At 35.4% G+C, this 25,990-nt stretch overlaps 1 protein-coding gene across 2 annotated transcripts in view; it reads right to left on the reverse strand.

Annotated features, from left to right (window-relative positions):
- The window catches only part of Ctnna3 (catenin (cadherin-associated protein), alpha 3), a 1,343,755-nt gene that overhangs the window by 133,947 nt on the left and 1,183,818 nt on the right, over positions 1-25,990 (reverse strand). For both annotated transcript variants that reach the window (XM_013017086.1, XM_013017085.1), the window contains exon 14: positions 15,894-15,986. In XM_013017086.1, coding sequence (XP_012872540.1) covers positions 15,894-15,986 — 93 coding nt within the window. The remainder of the gene's footprint in view (positions 1-15,893; positions 15,987-25,990) is intronic.

The raw sequence follows: 25,990 nt of genomic DNA on the forward strand, positions 1-25,990 counted from the left end.
CACACACACACACACACACACACACACACACACACACACACACACACACACATGCTATAACATTTGGAAACACTTTCAAGGGATGAAATAGAACGATTTTTGCCAAAGGTTGTTAAATATTCACAGGCTGTGAATACTACTTTTTATGTAGTAGAATAAACATATGCTTGTGAATTATTTTATGAAGAACATAAAACACACATTTAAAACATATACAAGAGTTCACTACAAAAAAGTTTATCATCCACCAACACTATTATTTTTAAATAGGCATATTACAGCATCTAATTTAGAAAGGACGAGCTCAGAAACAACAAACTAATCCAAGAAAGAATAACAGGAAATTGGCTTTGCATTATTTTTCCTGTTCCCCCAGATACAACCTCTAATTTAATTTAGCAATCCCTTAGCTAGTCACAGCGGGGCTTAGAGACATGTGCTGTTGGCATGTACTGCACAGAGGACAGAGGTGCTGCAAAGTGTCATACAATACACAGGAGACTCCCAAACAAAGAATGGTCTGGCTCCAAGTGTCAATAGTACAACAGTTGGGAATCACTTAATTATACAGACACTTTGGCCAAAGACTATTTGACACTGCTTCATACTGAACTCCTCCCCTAGACTCTAACTAGATTATTGAGCTAATGATTTCTGAGATGCTTGTCTGTTTATTATCATTTGCTTTCAGTCATTCTTAACATTATCATCAGCAATCGAACTGCAATGGTGAAGTTCTACTATGTCCAAGAAGACTAAAAGTATTTCAAATCTAGTCCCATCTCTTATACAAAGTATTATTTTAGTTAATGTCTTAGAGCTTACACATTCTTCTCTTTTCATACTTTCTTTTCACACTTTTGCCCACTAAACACATTAACACAAGGTACATTTTATACGAGTGTCCATTTATTTCATTCATCTGCATAAATCCGTATACCCTTTTAAGGCAGTGCATGCAACTAACTGGAAAATAATATTAAAGGGATACTGTTCATCTCTTTGGCATACCTATACCTAGAGAATCGACAGTATCAGTTTAACAAAGTTACACAAAAAACCAAAAATGACTAAAGTGAAAGCTGGTCACTAAAATAAATGTAGTCACTTTGGCATAAATGCAACTAGCTTATTAATGTGGGGCTAATAATGAGGATGTATGTGATCAGCATCTACTGTATAGATGTATATACTTTAGACATACATTTTTTCACATTTCTTTTTGTTCTCTTTTTATCATCAAGGTGATGTATAAAGGAGTTACAGTTATATGAGTAGTGTAATAAATACATTTCTTGTCAAATTTGTTACCCCTTCCCTCATTTTTGCCTACTTTCCAATTAATGAATTTTTAATATGTGAAAAATTAATGGATTAACATTTATGACTTTCTCTGGACATTAAAGTTACCCTTTTTCCCTTTTATTCTGAACAATCATGGTCTATAAAATATGCATAAGCTAAATAATATCATTGACTTCTCCCTATATTTTCATGCATACTATTTGTGCATTTATCCATATTGTTTACTATACCAATGACTTTTGAGGGTAACATTAGATGACAATTCATCCAAGCTATCATATATGTGTGTGAATATTTCTGCAAGGTATATTGCAAACATGGCATCCCTCAAAAGTCTGGGGCAAACATTCTAGAACATAAATAACCATAAATGTTAGAAGGGTTTTCAATGCTTTTCAAATGTACCTCAATGAATACTGCCCCAAACTCTACAATTGGCCAGTTTCCCCAAAAATCTTACAGTGGATATCAGCAAGTTTTTTTAAAGCTTCCCCCCACCCCCCGCCCTCCAGCTGAGGACCAAACTCAGGGCCTTGGGCTCACCAAGCAGGCTGCTGGGCTAAACCCCCAGCCCCCACTGTTTAATTTTATATATGAAAATAAGGTCATATTTCAGTGTTGTTTACCTTTATATTTTACAAAGTACTAAGATGGGACAAGCATTTGCTTTCTTATAAATGTGCATACCAGTTATGAATATTTGTATGGGTGCTATGCTATGCATAGGTTTCTGGATTGAGCATAGAGTATATACCAGTAAGATGCATATTTAATTTATAAAAAATAGTTTTGTACAAGCTATTTTTATATAACTTGTGATTATTATCTCCTGAAACTAATGCTATCTTTAAAAACTTAGATGTGGTTATGTGTATTTTTATTTAGGTTGAATTTATTTTATTTTATATTCTCAGTAATAAATATTTTTCTTGAATTTTCTTTTGTAATATGTATGTAATATATCATTGAGAAAACAGTCATCATTTTAATGCCTCATAAATATTTTTATTTAATATGTATAGAGTCCCTTTTTCTTCATTGAAATTCAGAGTCTGATGATTAATGTTAGTCTTATTGTTCAAACTATTGTACACTATCACATTTGGAGGCCTCTTTCAACTCCAATCACACACATTTTTAAACATTTCTTCCTTTCTCTCTCCCTCCGTCTTTCCCTCCCTCTTTCCCTCCCTCTTTCCTTCCCTCCCTCCCTCCCTCCCTCCCTTTCTCCCTCTCCCCTTCCTTCCTTCCTTCCTTCCTTCCTTCCTTCCTTCCTTCCTTCCTTCCTTCCTCTTTTCTTCCCTCTGCCTCCCTCCCTCTCTCTTTTCTTCTTTGCCCATCTCCCTGAATCCCTTTCCCTTTTACCTCATTTTTCCACTTTTCCTCTCTTCTCCTTCTCATGACTTGATCCCTGCTTTCATTAAACCATCCCTTCCTTCCTTCTATTAATACATTTTCATTTATTCATATTTTGTAAGCATGTTCCTCTTCCTCTCTTGATAATTAAATTTTAAACTTAAAAAATGTAGTCTAGTTCAACTTGACCTTAGAGAGCTCACAGCAAGATATTTGAGTTCTTTTATGCTTAGAAGTCTTTGCATTTCATGAACACTATATTTGGTAGCAATGACTGAATTTATCAGTCTCTTACTATGTTTCAATCACTTAATAGATTCTTTTAAACATTGTAATAGTACAAGATAGATAGTATCTTAATTGAAATAGGAGAAATCAGAATATTAAATATATTACTAAAACTCATTCAATAACTATTAAAGAAGATAAGATTGCTGCTGACTCCCCATGAGAGATTATGATTTTCAGGCCAGGCTCTCTGGGTGCTTTTCATCAAACTTAAAGCAAGCAAACAAAAGATCTTCTGAATGTTTTTAGAAACTGTATATGGAAATAAAATCTTTCTCTATAATAACATCTTATATAATTTAAGAAATCTTTTTTTACTGTGAAAATACTGTACAGAGGGGCTACAATTACATGGGCATGATAATGAGTACATTTCTTATCAAGCATTGTAGCCTCCTCCTTTGTTTCCCCTTCCCATCCCTTCCCATCCTCCCCCATCCCCACACCCAATCCTCCTGGCTCCCCCCTCACCATCAAAGTTGTAAAGTTTGTTTTCTACATAACGACTTGTACATCTCATTGTTGCAATGGGTCCACCTGTATCCCTATTTAAACGATTTGTTTTTCCCTTTCCCCTCCACAAATTATACTGACATCAAATACAGTGAAAGCAGGGGTTATACTGTGGGGGAGGGACATACAAAGCAACATAGAAATCATCTTATAAATATGTTAGAAACAGTTGCATGAAAGAAAAAAAACATTTGAATCCTTATCTTGGGGTTCATTCCCCTAACATCACATTATCTGACCTTTTCTGCTTGACTCAGACATATACTAGATATTGCAAATAAGGGAAACCATGGGACCTATGTTTCTTTGGGCCTGGTTTACTTCACTTAATATAATTTTTTCCAAGTCTTTCCATTTCCTAACAAATAGTGTAATGTCATTCTTTCTGATGGAGGCATAGAATTCCATTGTGTATATATTCCATATTTTCTTGATCCATTCATCTACTGAGGGGAATCTAAGTTGGTTCCATATCTTAGCTATGGTAAATAATGCTGCAATAAACATAGTTGTGCTGGTAGCTTTAGTATGGTCTTGTTTGCAATCATTTGGGTAAATGCCCAAAAGTGGGATTCCTGGGTCATAGGGGAGCTCTATTTTAGTCTTTTGAGGCTGTTTTAATAAAATGCTGATGTACTAGTAAAAAATGAAAAACAAAAAGAAAAATATCTAGTAACTTTAGACACAGAAAATATATTTTACTTTCCTATGATCTGAGTAATTATTTACTATCATACGATTAATGATAACTTTAGACATCATTTCTTAGTTCTAATATCATATCTGAAGCAACCCCCTTTCCTCTAACTTTCTGTTTAGATTCCTTTTCCCAAAACCCAGTTGTAGTCTAACTCATTCACTTACTTATTCATTCAATAAATATTTATAGCATATTAACCATATTCTGGGCACTGTCTTAACTGTGAGGGAAAAATACATCATGGAGAGAAAACAAATTATAATTTTTGTCTTCGTTGAATTTACTATGTAGTGGAGAGACTAAACAAGCAAGTGAGTAGGTCACATACTGAGATGAAGTTTTGGGAAATGAGGTGTTGGGGAATGCAGTGGGGAAAGAGGAATAGCTAAGGAAGGCAAGCTAAGAATGGCATTGCAGAGTTAAGCATATGTGTCTGTCAGTGAGAGCTTTACTAATAAGGTGATATGAAGAAAAGAGAGTGTGACCATAAAGAGGAGATTTGAAGGGGGCGAGGCCTGGGCAGGGGGACACAGACCTACAGCCAAACTCTGAATTTCTTTAAGAAAAATCATGGTCATCAAGTAATACATAAACATGGCCACTCAGTAACATGTAACACGTCATTATAAATGTATAAGGTGGTACAATTACAAAAAAAGTTGCACAAGCAAGATGATTTCTTAGTGTATGCATTTCAAACCTGTCTACATGACCTCTTTTATTTAAATTTATTTTTAATATATTTTTATTTTACAGATACTTTAAAGAGAGATTACAGTTATAAGAGTAAGGTAGTGAGTACATTTCCTGTGGAGCACTGTTACCCTCTCTTTTGTTTTTCCTCTACCATCCATTCCCACCCCACCTCCCCAACTCCTCCCACACACAAATTATAAAGTTTGTTTTCAACATAGTGTCTTGTACATCTCCTTGTTACAATGGGTCAACCTGTATCCTTGTTTCGGCATTTTGTTATTTCCCTTCCCCTCTCCAAATAAGAAAAATGTATATACAAGGTACAGGGCACCAGAATCCAATACAGTGGCAAACAGGGGTTATACCAAGGAGGAAGAACATACAAAAGAAACAAAAACCTCACATAGTACATTAAAAACAACAGTGACAAAGAACAAAAACCTCTTGTGTCCCTATCTTGGGGTTCATTTCTCTTAGCATCAGTTTATATGGTCATATGTAGATAGCTTTTGACCTCTTCTCCTTGTCTGGTAAGATTATCCTAGATTAATACTAGTTATTGCAAATAAGGGAAACATGGGACCTATTTTTCTTTGGGTCTGGCTTATTTCATTTAATATGATTTTTTCCACAACTTTCCATTTCCTAACAAATGGGGCAATGTCACTCTTTCTAATAGAGGCATAGAATTCCATTATATATATATATATATATATATTACATATATACATATATATCACATTTTCTTGATCATTCATCTACTGAGGGGCACCTGGGTTGGTTCCATATCTTAGATATGGTAAATAATGCTGTGGTAAACATATTTGTGCTGGTAGCTTTAGCATGGCCTAGTTTGTGATCATTTGGGTAAATGATCAAAAGTGAGATTTCTAGGTCATAGCTCTATGTGTAGTCTTTTGAGGAAAGTCCATACTGCTTTCTAAAGTGGTTGAACAAGTTTATACTCCAGCCAACAATGCAATAGGGTTCCCTTTTGGCCATATCCTCTCCAGCATCTGTTGTTATTAGATTTCTTGATTATAGCCATTCTAACTGGGGTGAGGTGGTATCTCAATGTTGTTTGGATTTGCATTTCTTTTATTGCTAGATTAGTTGCTAGTTTCTTCATTTGTCTATTAGCCATTTTTAATTCCTCTTCAGAAAAGTCTCTCTTTGAGTCTTTAGCCCACTTATTTATTAGGCAGTTATTTCTTTGAGGATTTGTTGTTGGGGATTTAATTTTTTGAGTTCTAAGTATATTTTAGATATGATACCCCTCTCCATTGTATGGCTAGTGAAGATCTTCTCCCAATCTGTGGGCTTTCTATTGATATTGCTAGCTATGTCCTTTGCCACGCAGAAGCTCTGCAGTTTCATTGGAATCCCATTTGTTGAACTTTTCTTTGATTGACCTCTTGGGTTTTTGTTTTGTTTTGTTTTCTTTTTATCGGTCATGGGACTTGAACTCTGGGCCTGGCCACTGTCTCTCAGCTTTTCAGCTCATGGCTAGCACTCTACCATTTGAGCCACAACATCACTTCTGGTTTTCTGGTGTTTTATTGGAGATAAGAGTCTCATGGACTTTCCTGCTGGGGCTGGCTTTGAACCACGATCCTCAGATCTCAGCCTCCTGAGTAGCTAGGATTACAGGCATGAGCCACCAGCACCTGGCTTGTTTTTTGCTTCTTAATAGTCTTTATATTCTAGATGTATCCAAAAATAATTCTGGATTAATTTCTGATTTTTTCCACCATATTGGACTTGCTCAATTCAGTCTCCTCCGTATCAGCACAAATGGCAAGTTCCTCTTCCCAGTACTTAAGCCAAATACTTTGAGCTGTCCTTCACTTCTGTTTCTTCTCCCCACTGTGCATATCCATATCCACAAACACATACCTACACACACACACAATACCCAGTCAATCAGTAAACACAATTGGATCACCCTTCCTAAAATATGTACAGTCCACAATTCACAAACTCTCAATGTTCAGGTTCTAGTTTTTAAACTTTTAAAAAGTAAGGGAATTAGTGGGTGGAAGGAAAGAGAATATTGAGGGAGGAGGCACTGATCAAGATGCACTGTATTCATGAACTGCTTTGTTATACGGTGCCTCATTTGTACAAATAAAGATAATTACAAAAAATTTACAAAACAAGACCAATCACTAAATTATGTTTCCTGAGGACCTGGGTTTAATCCTTTAGTGTAAAAAAGAGTGAAATTAACTATTTCCTTGAGTAATTCTAATGATCAAATATAATTTCTTTTAATTTCCTTTAAACATCATCTCTGAAATATCAACCCATTATTTTCATCCCCATTGAGCTCAGATTCAGGAGTGCTGATCTATTCTCCAATAGAAATAGTCTTAAAGTCATTTTTCTATTTCACTTTGGTGTAATTCTTTTGACAATAGTAAAAGTTTACACAGTGTAGAAATAAATGAAATCTAGGTAATATTTAGCTGATAGCAAAATCAGAACATACTACCTTAGCTAGGGAAAGACTCAAACATTACTCCTGAATTGTGCAACTGAATTTGTAAAAGTATCACAGAGAAAAGAGTTTGGGTAGATTTGAAAGTAGGATGATGCATTCAGTTTTGGGAACAATGACAGCCACATATGTATATGTACCATCCAAGAACAAGAAACTAACTTCTAAACAGGCGTGTGCATATGTGTGACCAAAGTCCATCAGTCAGGAAAGAGTTAAATTGTGAACTTATGTATACTTTATCTGAAACCTTGGAAGTATGTGAGGATATCCAGGGACAAAAAATGGGAATAGCTACAGGTCTTCAGATAGGAATAAGGCTCAGAGTTCAATGCATGCTAATGTTTAGACATATAAAAAAACACAAACAAAACACAAACAACACACACAATACAAGCAAAACACAAACAGAAAAGAATATTCAGAAATGTAGGAAAGCAGAGGTACTACCAAACAAGTGATGATGAGAAAAGGTATGGCCAGCTGCTGAATTGCTACTATCTCCTATAATTTTTTCCCTGAACTGTTTTTCATAATAACCTTAGCCACATTGTATCATGAAGTAAATAATGAGGTCATGCATCCTCCTATTCTGTATGGTAATTCAGTGTAAATCTGAGTTCTTGGAAGTGTTTTCTGATAATAAATAGAGCCTATTAAAATATTCGCAATTTTTTAAAGTAAACTACCCATGGGTAGCATTTTTTTTCTCTTATCCTCACAGTGGAGGATGTTGTGCTGGCTGTGTTCAGACAGGCAATAATGAGGCACCGCTTCCCATTGCCAGCATGAACATAGAAAGAGTATGGCTATTTCCACTCACCAGAAATCAGCTCCAGTATTTTAAGATTTGATATGCTCTAATTCATCTGCTGCTGTTGACATTTTGAGGTTGTGTCCAGTCACCTAGGCAACTAGTCTTATTTCTGTCCTAATTTGCTCTTATTTATAGAACTTACATAGATTCTAGGACTGTAAAGATATTCTTTAAGAAAGAGCAGGTTTACAAATCGTATGCTTATAGTGAATGAATATTTAAGCATATGACAAATCTTAGTCATAAAAATACTACCTGTTCTAATTTCTGTGATTTGGGGATCACTAATATAAATATTGAACAATATATCTTTTAAAAGACATCTGGAACTTCTCTGGCTGAAATAGAAAGTTACAAGTTTTCATGTGTTTTATTTTGTAATGTCTGTCAGTAAACTCAATTCCAGCAATTGAAAACCATAGCTTCTAATAACTTCAGATAAAATTCTGGTCCCATTAATTACTGCTAGGCGAGTTCCATTTTTCACTGCTCATCACACAAATTTAGGTTATATGAATCAGAACAAAACCTTTGATTTCATTTTTTTAATTATATTGATTTTCTCACTACCTAGGGAGAGGGAAGCATTATCTCCACCTCTCTTCTTGGTCAGGAGTAGAAGAAGAGGAGGTGATTTTTAAATGACTGCTAGAAAAACTATCTTGACATTCCTATAAATATCAGAATCTGTTTTGCTTTCATTTTAAAACACTATCTGTTGCAAAAAGGAAGCCTTCAAGCTCTACAGAATTTTAGTAAGGTAGATGTGAACTTTGAGGGAGACAGAAACTTTGGTACCTTGGGGTCATCAAACTATCAAACTTCTTCGAAGAAGAAAAATTCCTAACGCAGGACCAGACATTCCATTAGTGTTGAAGGAAGTGAAAACTTGACAGTGGAGTAATTTTTTTTTCTGTTTCATTTCATTATCAAGAATTTCTATTTAATCATTGTTTTAGGGGCTACATGACTTATGTGAATATATAAGTACACTGCATCATTAAGAATCTGAGTTACACTAACCACCTTTAAAATTCCCATAGCAGCTCCTAGTTTCCTTTTTGAAGAGAATTAAAAAAAACACAATTGGCTTTTGGCACTGGAGTCCTCACGATGTCAGAAATGTGTGGCACTATGAAACCCAGGGCATTTGTTCCCTTTATTTGGGAGACATAATTCAAGATCCTGAGTGGAGGCTTCAAAATCACTGAATCTTGTATTGACACAGATAGCTTTTATGGTTTGTTAGTTAAGCTGATTATTATTAATGAATAACAAAATACACTCATAAAATGACCAGCATCATTACCCCTCCACAATAGGGCCATTATTAGGTAAAATAATGAGTATTTTATCACAGATCCTGGTACAAGTACTGTACCAGCACTACTACCCATTCTGATAACTGAGATGGCCATTAAATGTCTACTGGGCTGGTAGTGTGGACAGTATGGAAAGGCTGGACCAAATTAGCCATCAGTGGGATGCAGGGTAATGGCATGAGATTTCATCCTGATTTTCAGAATGGTGAGGACATGCAATTTAAAACTGAGAATTGTTTATTTCTGGAATTTTCCACTTTCCACTTTGGACTGCCTGTGACTGTTGGCAACTGAAACTGAATAGTAGTAATTTCATGGATAAGCAGGGATGACTGTGGCCCTGTATCAGAAGATCATGAGACTGGTATTTCTAAACCTCCCTGAGCTACCCAGGAGGCAATCAAATTACAGATGTGCCTTATAGATAACACTGAAAGTCAGAAATTCATTTATGCACTGAATCGAGGTAAGAGCATCCTCTTCTTGCCATAGAGAAATGGGGTTTGCCCTAGTGGTTACAAAGCTGGAGCAGAAGCCATGTTCCTTACTCTGACCAGCATCACAAGAAAATGTCATACAGTATAAGGGAAGAGGTCTGGGAAGACGTCAAAACTCAAACCATGAAATATGATTTCAATTGAATGCATATACTTTTACACCAACACAAATCAAAAACACAAAACCATAGTAGGTCAACAACTGTCTGTAAAACTTTGCTGTAGGCAAGCCTAAACCTATAGAATAATTGACTCTATAAAAATCACAGTTCATTGAGCATTGCCTCTGTGAAAGGAATTGAGTCGAGATTTTTTTGGATAGCTAATTTAATAGAGGAAAAACCACTACAAAGTGTGATGATCACAGGTTTACAAACAAGAAATTCAGTATTAAAAAATATCTTTCTCTGGGTCATTGGCACATTCATTAGTAAAACTGATTTATTTTCAATATGGATTCCAAACCCTATACTCTTGAGTTCTGTGTTATAAACCAGAGCTAGAAAAGTCTATTCCCTTGTTTACCCATTTCATTCTCCTTCGATCCATTTTACCAAGTCTTTCAAAAATTTACAGTTGTTTCCTCAAGTAGTCCTGAAGAATATTCTCTCAATTACCTTCTTGATGGGTCTTAAATAATTTCCTGAGTATATACTGCTTGCTACTGAAGTGAACTAAATTAAAATAAAACGGGAAATTTTTAGAAACCAGGATTCTCCTTCTGTCAAAACATCACTGAGGTCAATGTAGTGAGAGACTGAATGAGAAGTGATTTTTTGTTTCTGAGACATCAGAGAAGCCTTATAAGACTCTTTGCTCCATGACTTGTGTAAAATTCCACTTCATCATTGTGCAGTGCCCACAGTGGGAGAAGTCAGGATCTGGGCATTAAGATGTAGTTGTGAAATTGTAAACAACCTGATTTTGTTATTTATTGAAAATAGTAGGACTGAAACATTTTAAGTTTTATATTTATTAAGTTTTGTGTTCATTTTCTAAGTACACTGTTATTTCAACACAATTCTGTGCAGTGTATAAATAGTAGAGCAATGAAAACAGAGCATGATGAAAATCTACCCAAGGTTACAAGTGTGCTATCCTTGAAGTTACATAGCTGGAGCCAGAAATCTTGGGAATTGGACCCAGTTACCAGGACTGGCATCAGCTATGTGAGTTCTATCGAATCTAATTATCTAGTTAAAATTAAAAGAAAATAAACCAAAACACAAATTCCAGAATGGGTGTGAAAGAAGATTCTAACTTGAAGATGTGCTGTAAACTCTAGTGTGTGAAATAATACTTGGCACTGATCTGATTAAAGAAAAAAACATATGACTAGGCATATATTTAGAATAATTTTAAAGAAGCTTTTAGGATTTATAGAAAATCTTATTTATCAGTAAGTTAGAAATTTGATTGCATTAACAGGAGTCTATTTCAATGCCTCTTTCTAATTTGAGTTTTTAAAATAAGAGATGCATATTTAATCTGTCCTGGAAACAGAGACAGAATAAACATTAAGCTCTGTGAAGATATTCAGTGAATCTTAAATATACAATGCTGTCCCACAGTGGAGTGACAGCCAGTGGGTATAATCACCGCATCAGACTTCATGTTTAATAATGAAGATAATCACTAATTTCATTTACTGTTTCACTGCCACTTTATCAAACATACACTATTGGTCTTTTAATACTTTTCTTTCATTGACCATGGACTCTAACTCAATTTTTGTTAGTTACAGTCCTTTACAATGCCCAATAGCATTTGCCATTGATGACAGCAATAACAGATGATGTTGAGACAAAGCTACCAGGAGTGAAAAGCAGAAAATAAAATGATAATAAATAACTGTCAGTTCATTGCTAAATAGTGTTTGAAATTAGTTCTAGCCCATGTCCAATACAGCAGATTCTGCATAACCTGAGAACCAGTAAAGCGTTCACTCCTCCATAACAGCAATGAGTAAAAACGTATGTATACATGTGTCTTGTACAGTGCATGCTGAGTTTGGCATGACTATTCAAATAATTCTTAACAGAAACCTCTTTCGAGTTTTGCAATGTTTTCTCAAATTGATGGAGCTTGTGAAATGTATCAAAGGATACATTCTATCAAATGGGCACCAATTAGCAATTCAGAATAGGATAAATATAGGTATGAGACTAAATGATATAGCATCATTCTATCAATTATAAGAAACATGAGATTATTAAATATATAGGATATCTGATAGAGATGAGATAATATACTAAAACATGATAGTTGTTCTGGTTAGATTATCTGGGTTGAGGAAAGATTTGAGCCATCTTTCCTGGACATCCATCTTTAGATTTGAGAATGAATGAAATGTGTTGTAATAGACATACAGGTTAGGTACACAGTAAGAGAGTTATTACTAGGGTTATCTGCACCACAAAATAATTATCTTTTATTACCTTTGTGTCTTCTCTTTGTAAGGTACCACATCTATGACATACTTTGAGATTTCTCCCTCTCCCTCTTTTCCTTATTTCACTAATGCCATATCAGGTTTGTTGCAATACGGACTGATTTATATTTTAGTTAAAAATTCATGCTACCATGTCTTGTACTTTCTAGTAAAGTTATGTAAATCTCAGCTGTCACTAATTATATTAGCAATACTGAAATAGATAAAAATAGGATCAGCTAATATCAGAACCAAGAAAAATGTATACAATGTTGTTATCTTTGTTAAAGGCACAGTGTCAAGGAAAGCTGTCAAACTGGATAAATTGGTTATACTGAACAGAACCAATAGCTTAGGAAGAATGAATCATGAAAGGAATGAGACTCAATCCAAAGATACATGTCAAGCTGATCCCCATTATAGAAATTTAAGCTTGATCCCAGAAGGACCCTTTGAAAGCCTTAAAAACTATACTTCAGAATTGACCATCCTAAAAGTGAAGAGATATATCAGTTAGAAGTTACCTGTGGAATGTTGCTGTCTCATAGGAGAGGTGGAGATGTTTGATTATAAAAAACAAAGGCATGCCAAAAGGTTACCACAAAATTACAGAGGCAGGAAGTTGACATGACTTATCATTCTAGATAGGATATTGCCAACAGCAGAAAGTAGTCAAGCTGACTACTAGAATGTGTCAAGATCATCACAATTCCTTTTTAACTTCCAGATGTTTCTGTAAGAATGGCCATCAAATAATTGAGTCATGTAGGCTCAAGCATCTCTGAATTACAATGACTCAGACAGGTATCTCAATTGAGTGACATAGTCTGGGAACTGTACACAGTGAAGCAAAGATCTAAAATGCATAAATTCAGGGTGACCTTCACAAAAATGAGAACAGTGGTTTCTGTAAAAGTTCTAGAAGATCCAGAACCATGGACAGGACCAACCTGGCAAATTACAACCAGTAGTCACCTAGCAGCAGGTCATATAGACTAAAAATAAAAATACAAATAAAAATCATGGTAAGAGAAAGTTTGAACTTAGGCTGTGGGCATTTTCCTTTAGCTTTTTCACTTGAGCCTAGTGCTCTCCCATTTGAACCACAACTTCACTTCCAGATTTTTGCTGATTAATTGCAGATATGAGTTTCACAGACTTTTCTGCCTGGGATAGCTTTGAATCATGATCCTCAGATCTCAGTCTCCTGACTATAACTAGGATTATAGGCATGAGCCACTGGGCACCCTGGCTTATATAAACTTATAAATCCTTTTCATATACATTTCCTATTTGAAGGCACTGTGAGAAAGTATGGTATTATTCTATTTGAAGTGTCTGAAATTTTAAGATCTTTCCTGAGGCTACATTGCCTACATGGGATGAGTTAGAATGAGAAGCCAGGGATATTTGTTCTAATGTCAATCTTCTAAAAAGATCCCCCTTTTAATAAAACTTCCTCTCATTGATTGCTTTATAAGCCCTTCTTCCTACAATCTGTTCCAGAGATTCTGCTTTCTTACTTTATCTTGAACAAAATTCACACTCAGAAAATTGTGTTTCCAGTTCTGGTGCAAATTCATCTTTTAATAATAATGCTAGACCAATTTGAAGGAATTCTATCCAGATGCTATGTACCTTAGTTTCTAAAATGAACTGGTTTATGGAGGACTGAAGTATAATAGAAATAACCAGCAAGTAGAAGAATGTCAGGACATTGGCACACCTAATCCATTGTCAAATACTATCTGTGAAATGTGTAGAATATCATCCCCAAAGGAAAAATAAACATAACATGGACATTCCTATTACCAATATTAGAGAAAAAGTACAACTTTGTGAAAAACACATTTTTTGTGTATTGATCAATATGAATTCAAAGCAATATGATGAGTGAAAACACAGAATTTCCCTGCAGAATCCACCACCATACGTCACCTTATTTCCTATACTTTGTAATAACTTACAAAATAATAGCAAGCTATAATCACAAATAGCTTATAAATGCTAGTATTATTGTTCATAAGATGCAGTTTTCGGTTTTAAGCACTCACTTCTATGAAAGTGGACGAATAGGAACAAATCAGAAATAAAATATTTGTACATGAAAAACATATCACATACACATGTTATGGGATTGAAAGAAGGCAATAAAAACAGACTCCTCTGCTTAAAATTAGATTTTTTAAAAATTCATTTACATTATTTTCTATTGTGGGGCAATGGAAGCTCAAAGTACTATAGTTAAAAATCTAGCAAAGCCTAAAGTTTGTTTCACATTAATTTCCATAAAACGGTATAGTACAGCATACTTTATAAACACCAAGATTGTTATTTATGGGCATGTGATTCACAAGCATTTCTGAACGGAGGTATACCAAACAGGTTTTTATTTGAATTGTTTCTAAAGAGGTGATGTCACAAAAGGGCTACAGAAACAGTGTGCCCAAGCTTTTCTGTCTAAAAGTGTGCCAAAATCAGATAGACCATGACACAACAAAAATGCTTGAAATTTGCTTTCTACTCCAAATGTTGTGGTACTGAACTCAACTAATAACAATAGTGGTGGTAGTGGGGGTGGTGATGATGATGATGATGATGATATCTTGGCTGCTGCCACTAATAGTATCTAACAATTACCAAGAACTCCTAGAAACTAGACACTGGGTAAATGCTCTGTTAATGAACTCAAGTGAACTTCCACAATATCTCTCATCTAGTGGGTATTATTTGTATTCTTACTTTATATAAGTGATGGAACACAGATAGACTCTAACTCATCCAAGAACAGGAAGAGTTAAGTGGTTCAGTGGATTGGCAAGTGGATTGGATTGGAGATGATATTCTATGGCATAGATTTGGGGTACAAGTTATAGTGGGGTCTATGTTTGCAAGGTATTGGTGGCTAGAATGCCACACTCTTACAGAGTTCCATGTCTTGGATATGAGCAAAAGGAAGTCCAGTATTTCAGAGCACTTCAGAAATCAAAATTAACATTATATAGAACTGGCTATGTTGTGTGTGTGTTTGTGTGTGTGTGTGTGTGTGTGTGTGTGTGTTTGTGTGTGTGTGTGTGTGTGTGTGTGTGTGTGTTGGTAGATGCTGAATGGGAATAAAAGCAGAGAGTCTTGGTTAGAAAGATTTTGGCTTTTTTCTCCCAAGAATTTCAGGGTATATTTATGAGTTCTTGGCCTTGTTTTCTACCCTAAACAAATGTTCATATTTCAATTTTATATTCACATGACTCCTATAAAGATCAAAACAATATGGAGTGATTCACTACCTGACTCAAAATGGGCTCACTGTGTGCTCTCGTTCCCTAATGATTCTGGTCCCATATTCTAAGACTTTCTTCCTGTGCTCTGAACTCCTAAGTCCCACCTGCAAAAGGCTGCCAAAATTGGCAAGGAACAAGTCAGGCCCTAAGAGATAAAACACAGATTTGTCTTTGAGGATATGACACATACCCGGTCAGTTTTTCCCTCCGTCTGAATACTGGTATGGCTGCGGATCTCATGATCTTCTTCCAGGTCAGAAATATCCTCCAGTTCCTCTGGGGTCTATAAAAAGAAAGCAAAGCATTGCTGATAGCAATGTCAAATGATGCCGTCACTTTGGGAAATAGTCTAGCAGTATTTCAACATGATAACTGTAGAGTATGCATACAATCGAGCAATTCTACTCCTATTTACATAACCAAATGCAATGGAAGCCAAAAGTCTGTACAAATCTACCTCAAAGGATGTCCTTGTCCCTTTTCCTGTCACAATGCTTATCAGTCTTTATTGTGTAATTGTTCAGTGAAGCTAATTGTTGAAGCTAATTGAAGCTAATTGTTGGCCTGTTTACTCTGTGTGGCAAGGACCAGGTATTTCTTCACAACTTGACATATGTGCTTTGCAATGAATGAAGAAAAATACCTGTGACAGTCACAATGGCAGCAGCACAGATCAACACCACTGGTCCTCACTTGACATTTTACTGTATTTACAGTGAGGTATTTCACACCAATGTTCTTACTTGTTTTATTCCAATTTGACCAGTTCAACATTTTCATTCTTTTAAGCTTGATCATCACTTTGAATGTCTCCATCCTTATTGCAATTACAGAAAAAATATTTTAACAGAAACGAATCATTGTTTCACCTTATACAATTGTCACTTACCTAATACAGGTGTAACTTTATACTAAGATTTCCTTGTTGCAACACCCTGGCCACAAACCCAGGGAACAGGTTTTTAAAGAAAAACAATCAAGCACGAAGTAGAATATAACCATGGGACTTCATTTGAAAGACACATGGCTTTTAACGATCTGCCTCCTCAGACAAGTTCTGATTTCTCTTTCTCTTTCCTTTGCACAGGTATTTTGGGAATGAGCACACTTGTGGAGAGCTTTTCTTTTCTTTTTTGGGGGGTCCGGTTGTGGGACCTGAACTCTGGGCCTGGGCGCTGTCCCTCAGCTCTTCAGCTCAAGGCAAGCGCTCTACCACTTGAGCCACAGCACCACTTCTGGCTTTTTGCTTATGTGTTGCTGAGGAATCGAACCCAGGGCCTCATGCATGCAAGGCAAGCGCTCTACCACTGAATCACCTTCCCAGCCCCTAGAGAGCTTTTCTTGGGGATCACTCTAAACTCAGGAAGAGGTTGAATACTAGTTGATATTATAAAACAAAACTGCCAACTTCCTGTTCATCAATCGTTTTAGATTCATCTCACCACATGAATTTTTAGCCAGGATTTTTGTTGCTCTCAAACACTTGAGTTGGTCAGAGATGCCTTCTTGCATTTATTTTTAACAGACTTGTTCCAGGTATTAATCTTTCCTCTTGTCAAGGCCTTCAGTGTGCTGGCTTTTGGTATCTGGATGTTAACATTTCAGAGTATTTCCCTCTTACAATGATGAGCAGCAGTGATCACAGAGAAAATTAATCATTCTTTTCATGCCAGGAGCTCACTACTAAGCAATGTCTACAAAAGTATACATTTATTTTTATTTTGTTTTGTTTTGTTTTGTTTTCTTTTGTTTTTGGGTCCAGTCGTGGGGCCTGAACTCTGGGCCTGGGTGCTGTCCCTCAGCTCTTCAGCTCAAGGCTAGCACTCTACCACTTGAGCCACAGCGCCACATTCGGCATTTTTTTCTGCTTATGTCGTGCTGAGGAATTGAACCTAGTGCCTCAAGCATGCAAGGCAAGTGCTCTACCACTGAGCCACCTTCTCAGTCCAAAAAGTATACATTTCATTTTGAGCCACTTTGTGTATTCTTCTTTTAATATTCTATTTTATATGTTTTTATTGTTAAAATACTGTACAGAGAGGTTACAGTTACATGAGTAAGATAATGAGTACATTTCCTATCAAGTATTGTTACCTCCTTCTTTGTTTTTCCCCTATCATCCCTTCCCTCCTCCCCTGCCACAAGTTGTAAAGTTCATTTTCAACATAGTTTCTTGTACATCTCATTGTTACAATGGGTCAACCTGTATCCTTATTTCTGCATTTTGTTATTTCCATTCCCCTCCCAAAATCAGAAAAATGTATATACAAGATTCAGGGCACCAACATCAAATAGAGTGAAAAAAGAGTTTATACCGTGGGGGAAGAACATACAAGAGCAACCAAAAAATCACATAGTACATTTTAAATACAATAAAAACAATAACAAGAAAGAAAAAAACACTTGTGTCCCTTAATATTCTTGAAGAAATATCTTCGCCTTCTTCCTCCTGGATACATCACTAATCATTCTATACATCACTAATCATTCATTCATATGAATGAATACACTTACTCAAAGTTCTTTTCTTCTGTTTGGTTGTTTCACAATTGAAGGTTTTTCTGATGGCCCTGTTCTAACATGTAGATTGTAAATGCCTGCAGATTTTTACTTCGGTTTTAATCTATTATATAATGATACATAATTTGCAGATTCTTTCCAATATATTATTCAGTTCCAAAATAAGTAAGTTAACAAAACACAAAGAGCAACAGCTGCTGTCAGAAGTCACAAGTACCATTTTGTTGGTGATGCTATAGAAAGAGATAAGACTACCAATTACGCCCACATACTTCTGTTCTTTTGTCTTTAACAGGAACTAATGTTTACTTTGCAAAGCCACACAAACTGACCTCTTCTTTTCATGAGGAAAATGGTTGGGAAAGTGTTCAAAACACTTGCTGTCAGCATTTTTGCATTCTGTAAAGTAAGAGGTTGGAGGGTATTATGAAAATTAAAAAGTGAAATATTTAGTGTATGGGTTTAAAATAAGTGGAAAGCAAGAAAGAGATGGGGATTCTGGAATTATTTCGTGGTTTTGCACCAACTATTTCAATACTGAAGACAAATAATAGAAAGTTTAATTTTTCTTAAGGGTTGATCAACTATGCAAATAAAATAATTCAGAAATAAGCAAATTTTTCCTCAACTAGTAAATTTGGAAAGATAAAGATCTGCCAGCGGGAGGTATAGCTCAGTGGTGAGGCATATTCTTAGTATATGAAAATAAAGTTTACATATTCTTAGTATATGAAAATAAAGTTTAACATATCAAAAGACGCATGTGTGTGTGTATTTGTACGTTCATGTGTCTTTATAGTCCACTTTCATTCTGCCTGTGAAGGAGAAGATTAACTATTGCAAAGGAAGTGTTATATAACAGAAAGACCCTGCACTGTTGAATAAGGCAAGCTTAATTCTGTATTTAGGCATGCCTAAATTTGGGATACTTTTGGTAATGTGTATACTCTGTTAAACTTTCTAAGAACAAAATGTGGTCAAAATATCCCCTCACCCTGAAAGTTGTCATGAGGTTCACTGGACCCAAAGATGCTTTAAAACCTTAACCCCCAGACTTGCTGGAATACAACCAAAGTTTGTCCTGGTTGTTTCCCCCCACCCCTCTGAATTTATTATCCTCCTTCCTCAGATCAAAGTTTGGTATTTTTTTTGTTTAAAAAATTCATTTAAATTTTGATGTCTCCATTTAAATTCAAATTTGTTCTTGAACTAAAACTTTTAGAGAAGGCATCTAACATGGAATACCATTATGGTCACAAGACAGAAGAGGGCACTATTTGTTCATTTTAGTCTGAACTAAAAAGCATGAAGAAAATTTATGACAGACTTTCAGATGTCATTGCAGTTCCTTATTTTATAATTAATTGAAACTCAATAATTGTCCATATTATATACCCTTGGGGAATAATGTGATATTTTGAAATGTTTATGTTATAGAATGATTAAATCAAATTAACACAAAATTATTATCTCACTTATTTCATCATTTTGGTGTGGTAATATTAAGCTGAAGATACATATGAACTCCCATGTGCACCAATTACTGCTGATTTAAAAATAACTTAAGAGGGAAAATCAACCTAGGTATTCATTATCAGGTATTATGTATTGTGCACAGTGGAATATCACTCAGCCTTAAAAAAGAAATTCTGTCATTCAATTGCTCTGTTAATGCTTTTAAGAAGCTGCTTGAACTTGTGAACTAGTCTAGCCATTCTTAATACTAGCTTACTCACAATTCCTCACAACTGTATTTCTTTTTCCCATGAATTAATGATGTTCTATGTTTCATAGTGGAATCATACAGTATTTGTTTTTCTGTGAATCAATCACTTCCCTTAGCATAATATCCTCTAGGTTCATTTTGAACCAGACAAGGATGTCTGTTTGCTGATGTGAAGAACAACTAAGCAAGATAAATAAGACACCCAAGTCATAAATAAGTAAAATAATCTATTTGTAGGCTTTCTAATATGTGGAAATCCTAAAAATTCTACCAAAAGTTAGAGTTTCTAAAGCAATTAAATATGTTAGAGGATTTTTAAAAGTTCAGAATCAATACAGATGGAACAACACAAAACTCAGCTGTGGCCAGGTGCTGGAGGCTCACGCCTGTAATCCTAGCGACTCAGGAGGCTGAGATCTGAGGATCACTGTTCAAAGCCATCCCAGGCAGGAAAGTCCGTGAAACTCTTATCTCCAATAAACACTCAGAAAACCAGAAGTGTTGCTGTAGCTCAAGTGGTAGAGCACTAGCCTTGAGCTGAAGAGTTGAGGGACAGCGCTCAGTCATAGAGTTCAAGCCCCATGACCGACAAAAAAAAAAACAAACAACTCAGCTATGCAAATTATATAGGAAATAAATTTTTAAAAAGTCTCACAATATCATCAAATTGATATAAATACTCAGAAAACTTAAGTAAGGAAATAAATATCTTAATATTTTCAACTATGAAAAATTATTTAAAGAAATTAGGGAAAACACAAATCACTGAAATACTCAGTGTTCATATATTTGAAGAATTAGTAGTATTAACATGTTCTGATTACTCAGTATTATCTATAGATTCAATTCAATTCCTACCAAAATCCAAATGTCATTTTTTTCTGAAAAAAAATATTCCTCTACATGCCGTTTCTTTTCCTTCTCCAGTGTGTTAAGAATATAATACTATATGAATTGTTCCTTATAAATTTAAAATCTAAGGTGTCTAGATGGCTATTTCATGCCTTAAAGGCAATAATAATTGAAATACATTGTGACAAGGCTATGTTGTAGAATATAAAAATGTATCCTCAGGTAAGAGGGAAATTATACAAAAGGGTATAATTAAATACATAGTAAATAGGGCAACCTGGCAGATAAATGTTTAGCCTGTAGAATATTTCTGTCAGAAGACACATAACCCTAAGGCTTGGTTGCTAATACACTTTCTATGAAGTAAATATTTATTAGGTTACCACTTAGAAACATATATATCTGATGTTAGCCACCATGAAATATCCAAATACTTGATGGCTATGGGTTGAATCTGCATTACAGTGATCATAGAGAATAATTATAAATGCTCTATTTTATGAAAGACTTTCCTAAGGACTCTAGCAATAATGAAATGACACACCATTAATCGTTTTAGCCTCAATCCCCCTGCCAGAAACAATGTGGGCACCCATCCTTCAGCTACTAAGTTTGTAAGGCAAATAGCAGTAGGAAAGGCCAGAGCCAACAGGCAAAGGGCTATAAAAGTGACATCACCAACTTCATTGTATTTATCTAGCTATCAGATAGATGAGTTGTAGATAGAGCTGCAATTCTCATAGCTGCTTGCCTAATTCATGAAAATATTCCAGCAAAAGTTTAAATAAAAGTCTAAAAGACTGATGAAGCCATGAAGAAAATAAAATTCGAGTGAAAGCGTGTTTTCAAAAAGTTCGAACAGTAGAAATTTCCAGACTCTAAGCAGGCTCTTTGACACTCTTCACAAATAGAAAAGTGATATGATCATTTTTAGTCAAGGTCTGAATATAATTCACTAACAAAAGGATGTGATCCCATTCAACCTTAACAAAAAGCCTGATAGCAAATCATGTCATTTTAATATCACGAATCAGGAAAACACCCCATCAATAATAGATTCTTGCATAATATTACACAAAATAAAGTTCAGTGCTTCTTTTATGCACTGTGTGGCTTGGTAGTCACAAATGCAAGGTTAAACAGTTAAAACTTACAAGTATGGAAACTAAGTTTCAATCACCATGAATATAGTAGTCAGTTGAGCAAGAGGCAACAAGTAGGAAGTCTGTCCACATCAATACACAGCCTGGTGTGGAAGCTCCGCCTCCTGGTGCTACTAGGCCTTCTGGGCCAGAGTAAAAATAGCATCAAAGGCAAATAGGTCATTAAGCTCTTTCTCACTGCATGCATTCAACTGGATATTGGCTTTGAAAATCCAACTAACAGAAAGCCCACTTATTTCTCAGGCTGTTCCCAGCCTTCAAGTTACACCAGTCTTGAAGTGAATTAATTTTTCACCTACGGTCTGAGAAAAAGTGTGAACTTGAAAAATGCTTCAGATTCCTTTCTTTTTAATTCTGTTTGTATTAAGCTATATTAACAAGCAAAACTACCAAAAATGTTGTGGAACAGAGCTTGTGAATTTATACATGATTTCTAAATTATAAACAGAAAACCTGAGGCAGGTGTCAGAATGCGTATAGTCAAGAACTGTTAAAATGATAAAAATGATCAAATAATCTAATTTAAGGTCAAAAGCCACTATTAATATCTTTTGACATCAAAGAAGAAATTAGCTTGTTTGAGAACACAGCTTCCTCCGAGTTAAATGAAAAGATTGGAAGATTGATTTATAAAACTCGATTTAATTCTCTGTCCACTCCACAGGATTACTGCAGGTTTAGTTTTAATGTATAAGCAAAGAAAATGAAGAGTTCTTGAAGAAAACTGATGGCTGGATGTGTTTCTTTTCAAATGCTGGAAATCAAGCTTGGTGCCTGTGACTCATGCCAGTAATCCTAGCTCCTTAGGAGACCAAGATCTGTGGATCACCGTTCAAAGCCAACCCGGGCAGGAAAGTCCCTGAGACTCATCTCTAATTATCCACCAGAAAGCTGGAAGGGGCCTTGTGGCACAAGTTGAAGAGCTGAGGGACAGCATCCAGGCTCACAGTGCCCCAAAAACAAAAATAATCAAATGCTGGAAATCATTTTAAATCATACATCTCTTTTAGATTGTTAATATCTCAGCAAATGAGAAAAGACTTTCTCAACTTGGTTTGTCCAGGGCTATCCAGGATGATGCAAAGTATAATGCATTGAGAATTATGATGATGCAATTACTCTGATTGCTCTGTAGTGAGACGTATGATTTATTTTGCAAAAGATTGGTTTTACAAAAGAACTATGTTACAGAGGTTAAAATAAGTTTTACAGAACAATCTAATGGCAGAGAAAAATGCAGTTTTAGTTGAATGGATATGTACTGTAGGTGAAGATTAAAAGAAATGCATCAACATTTTAGTAGTTATCATCTCTGAGTTTTAGACTATGACATGTCTTTTCATATATACATATATAATTTTGGTAATACATTATCTATCACTTTGTCACCAGGGATAAAAGTAATATATGTTATTAAAAATTCTGCTTAACATGCTATTTCCAGGATACATCAGCAATTAAAAGGGCAAGATTGCAGAACTGGCACCAAAGGAGCATCGGTGGCCTTGTCACCTTGCAAATAGGTCTGTCACCATTACATATTTGATATGTCCACAGACAAAAGCTCCCATTAGGCAAGTGGAAAATTGCAGGATATGTCTTCATTATCAGCAGAACTATCAAAGGAGACTGTCATAATAGAGAGAGTAGTCCCTCACCCACGCCCCTTTCAATTACCCTATGGTGCACCGTCAGCCCTCCTCTTAGTTCTGTGGGCTTGTAAAAAGCAGTTGCTTCATTACCTCATGTATCACATTTTCAGCATCTAGGAAACTTTTTTTTATAAAAGGATTCTATAACACCAATTTAGCAGAAAAGAAAAGTTGTCTTTTGATTTCCCAGTCAGGATATGTTTTGTTAACATGTAAGGAATCCTATTTTCAGAAGCTGTTAGGTTTCTAGACATACTGTCAATGGTCTTTACCCAATTTATCTATCTAGATTTGCAAAGTAATACCAGGCACAGTCATAAAGCAAACACAAATAACAACAAAGTACCTGCTGCAGCTCTGACATAGATGTCATATAAGACTAAGCAGGATGTTCAAACAAGACATTCCTGTTTCACTAACTAAAAAAAAAATAGGGAAATTTAAAAGAAATTGCACATTACTGTGGGGATGCCTCTCAGTAAGACAGTAATTCTGATCTATATTCGACTTTTGGACATATTTTTCAGGGTTACTGAATTAAAATTTGCTTTATGGGACATGAGAATTCCCTACCTGAATAGAATAAGGTAGCCTAAGTTGGCAGCTTATATATAAAATAGAAGACTGGAATGTAGCAAAACAAATATTTGGACAACCCCTAAGGAAGAATTATGTTTCATATATAGAGATGTTTTAAAGTCTGAAACTAAAAGGCCTATTTGTAGAAGCAAGCACATACACCATTGTATAAGATGTAGCTCAGTGTGAGTGGCTGTGAAATCAGCTCATGGCACACACACCATGCATTTTAGGAGAGACATATCCTGCACGATAGAATCTGGATGAGTGGAAAGCAAAACTTAATGGGGAAAATTAGTTTTTTTAAAGTGTGCTTGTATTAATATATTATGCAGACAAAATCCACAGAATCTAGTCTTTCCAACAGTCAGAATTTATTCAAAAGGAAAGGAAACATTGGATCAAGAACTTAGACACAAATATTCATAATAAGCTTATTCGCAATATTCTAGAATGAGAAACAGCCCAACTGCATACCAATAAAGGAATTATTTAATAAATTATATGTCCATTTAACAGAATATTATCCTGCAATCCAAAGGAAAAGGTTACTGACTCAAGCAACAGTAGGTGTGTAACTAAAAATAACTAGGTATGGCAAAAGAAACCCAATTATAATGCACATCCATAGATCTATTTGCAAAATACCCTAGAAATTTTTGTGTTGGGAAATGTGTGGAGATTTGGGAAGAATTAGTTTACAAAGAGGCATTAGTACACAGTTTGGATATCTGTATTCTTTCCCAAGACTGCAGTGGTAGATTTGGGAATATCTATCTATCTATCTATCTATCTATCTATCTATCTATCTATCTATCTATCTATGTGTGTGTAAGTGCCTGTCAAACCCATCAAATCATGGTCATTAACTATTGGAAGTTTATACATGTTAATTATATACCAAGAGCAGTGAAAATGTACACTTATTTATAAATGCTTATAGAGACATTATAATGTATCAGCTATTTGATTGACCCAAGACTATAATTACAAGAACCATTCTGATGAATAAGTACATGAAAGAAATAGTATTATAAATTCACTTATAATCAACTGATATTAAAACTTTCTTACTAAATGTATTTTAAGTTATAGTGAGACCATACAATTTATTAATTTTAAACAGGCTTCCATTAAGATGTAATCTTTTTCCTTGACTCTTCTACCTAGATGTGTTTAGAGCTCAAGAAATACTCAGATTCTAGTAATAATCATGCCAATACAGGCTTTGCTGTTTGGATAGGAATGTAAACCCAGCACTGGTAAGGAGGATTGATATGATTATTGCAAATTTTTTTCTGAAAACTATTGAATAATAGACGGTTGTTGGGACAGGGAAGGAGAGAACAACAAGGAAGGCTAATCTGATTAGAATATAATCCATGAATGTGTATGAACACCATTTTGTACAATTTATATATTCACCAACATGACTGGGAGGAATGTAATATGGGTACCTGTGTGTCTAGACACTAGTGGGAATGTACAGGGCAGGTGGAGAGGGTGAAGGAGGGTGAATATGGTAAAAAAAAATTCTATACAGTAGGAAAATGGAATAATGAAGCCTGTGAAGTTGTTTTAAGAAGTGGAGGGAGGGAGATCGGGACAAGATGGCGGAGGAGAAGCTGGAAGCTGAACAAGCTCTAGCATAGAAAGCAGTTTTAGAGTTCCAGTGAACAGTCCTAAGCCAGAGAAACACACCAAGTGTGCCATCACAGGACAGAGAGTTAGACAAGTGAGAGAAAGCCAAGGCAAGAATACACATCTGAGCACCAGCCAGCAACAGCCGCCGCCG

Source organism: Dipodomys ordii, unplaced genomic scaffold (genome assembly GCF_000151885.1).
Source record: "Dipodomys ordii isolate 6190 unplaced genomic scaffold, Dord_2.0 Scaffold34, whole genome shotgun sequence".
Classification (NCBI taxonomy): domain Eukaryota; kingdom Metazoa; phylum Chordata; class Mammalia; order Rodentia; family Heteromyidae; genus Dipodomys; species Dipodomys ordii.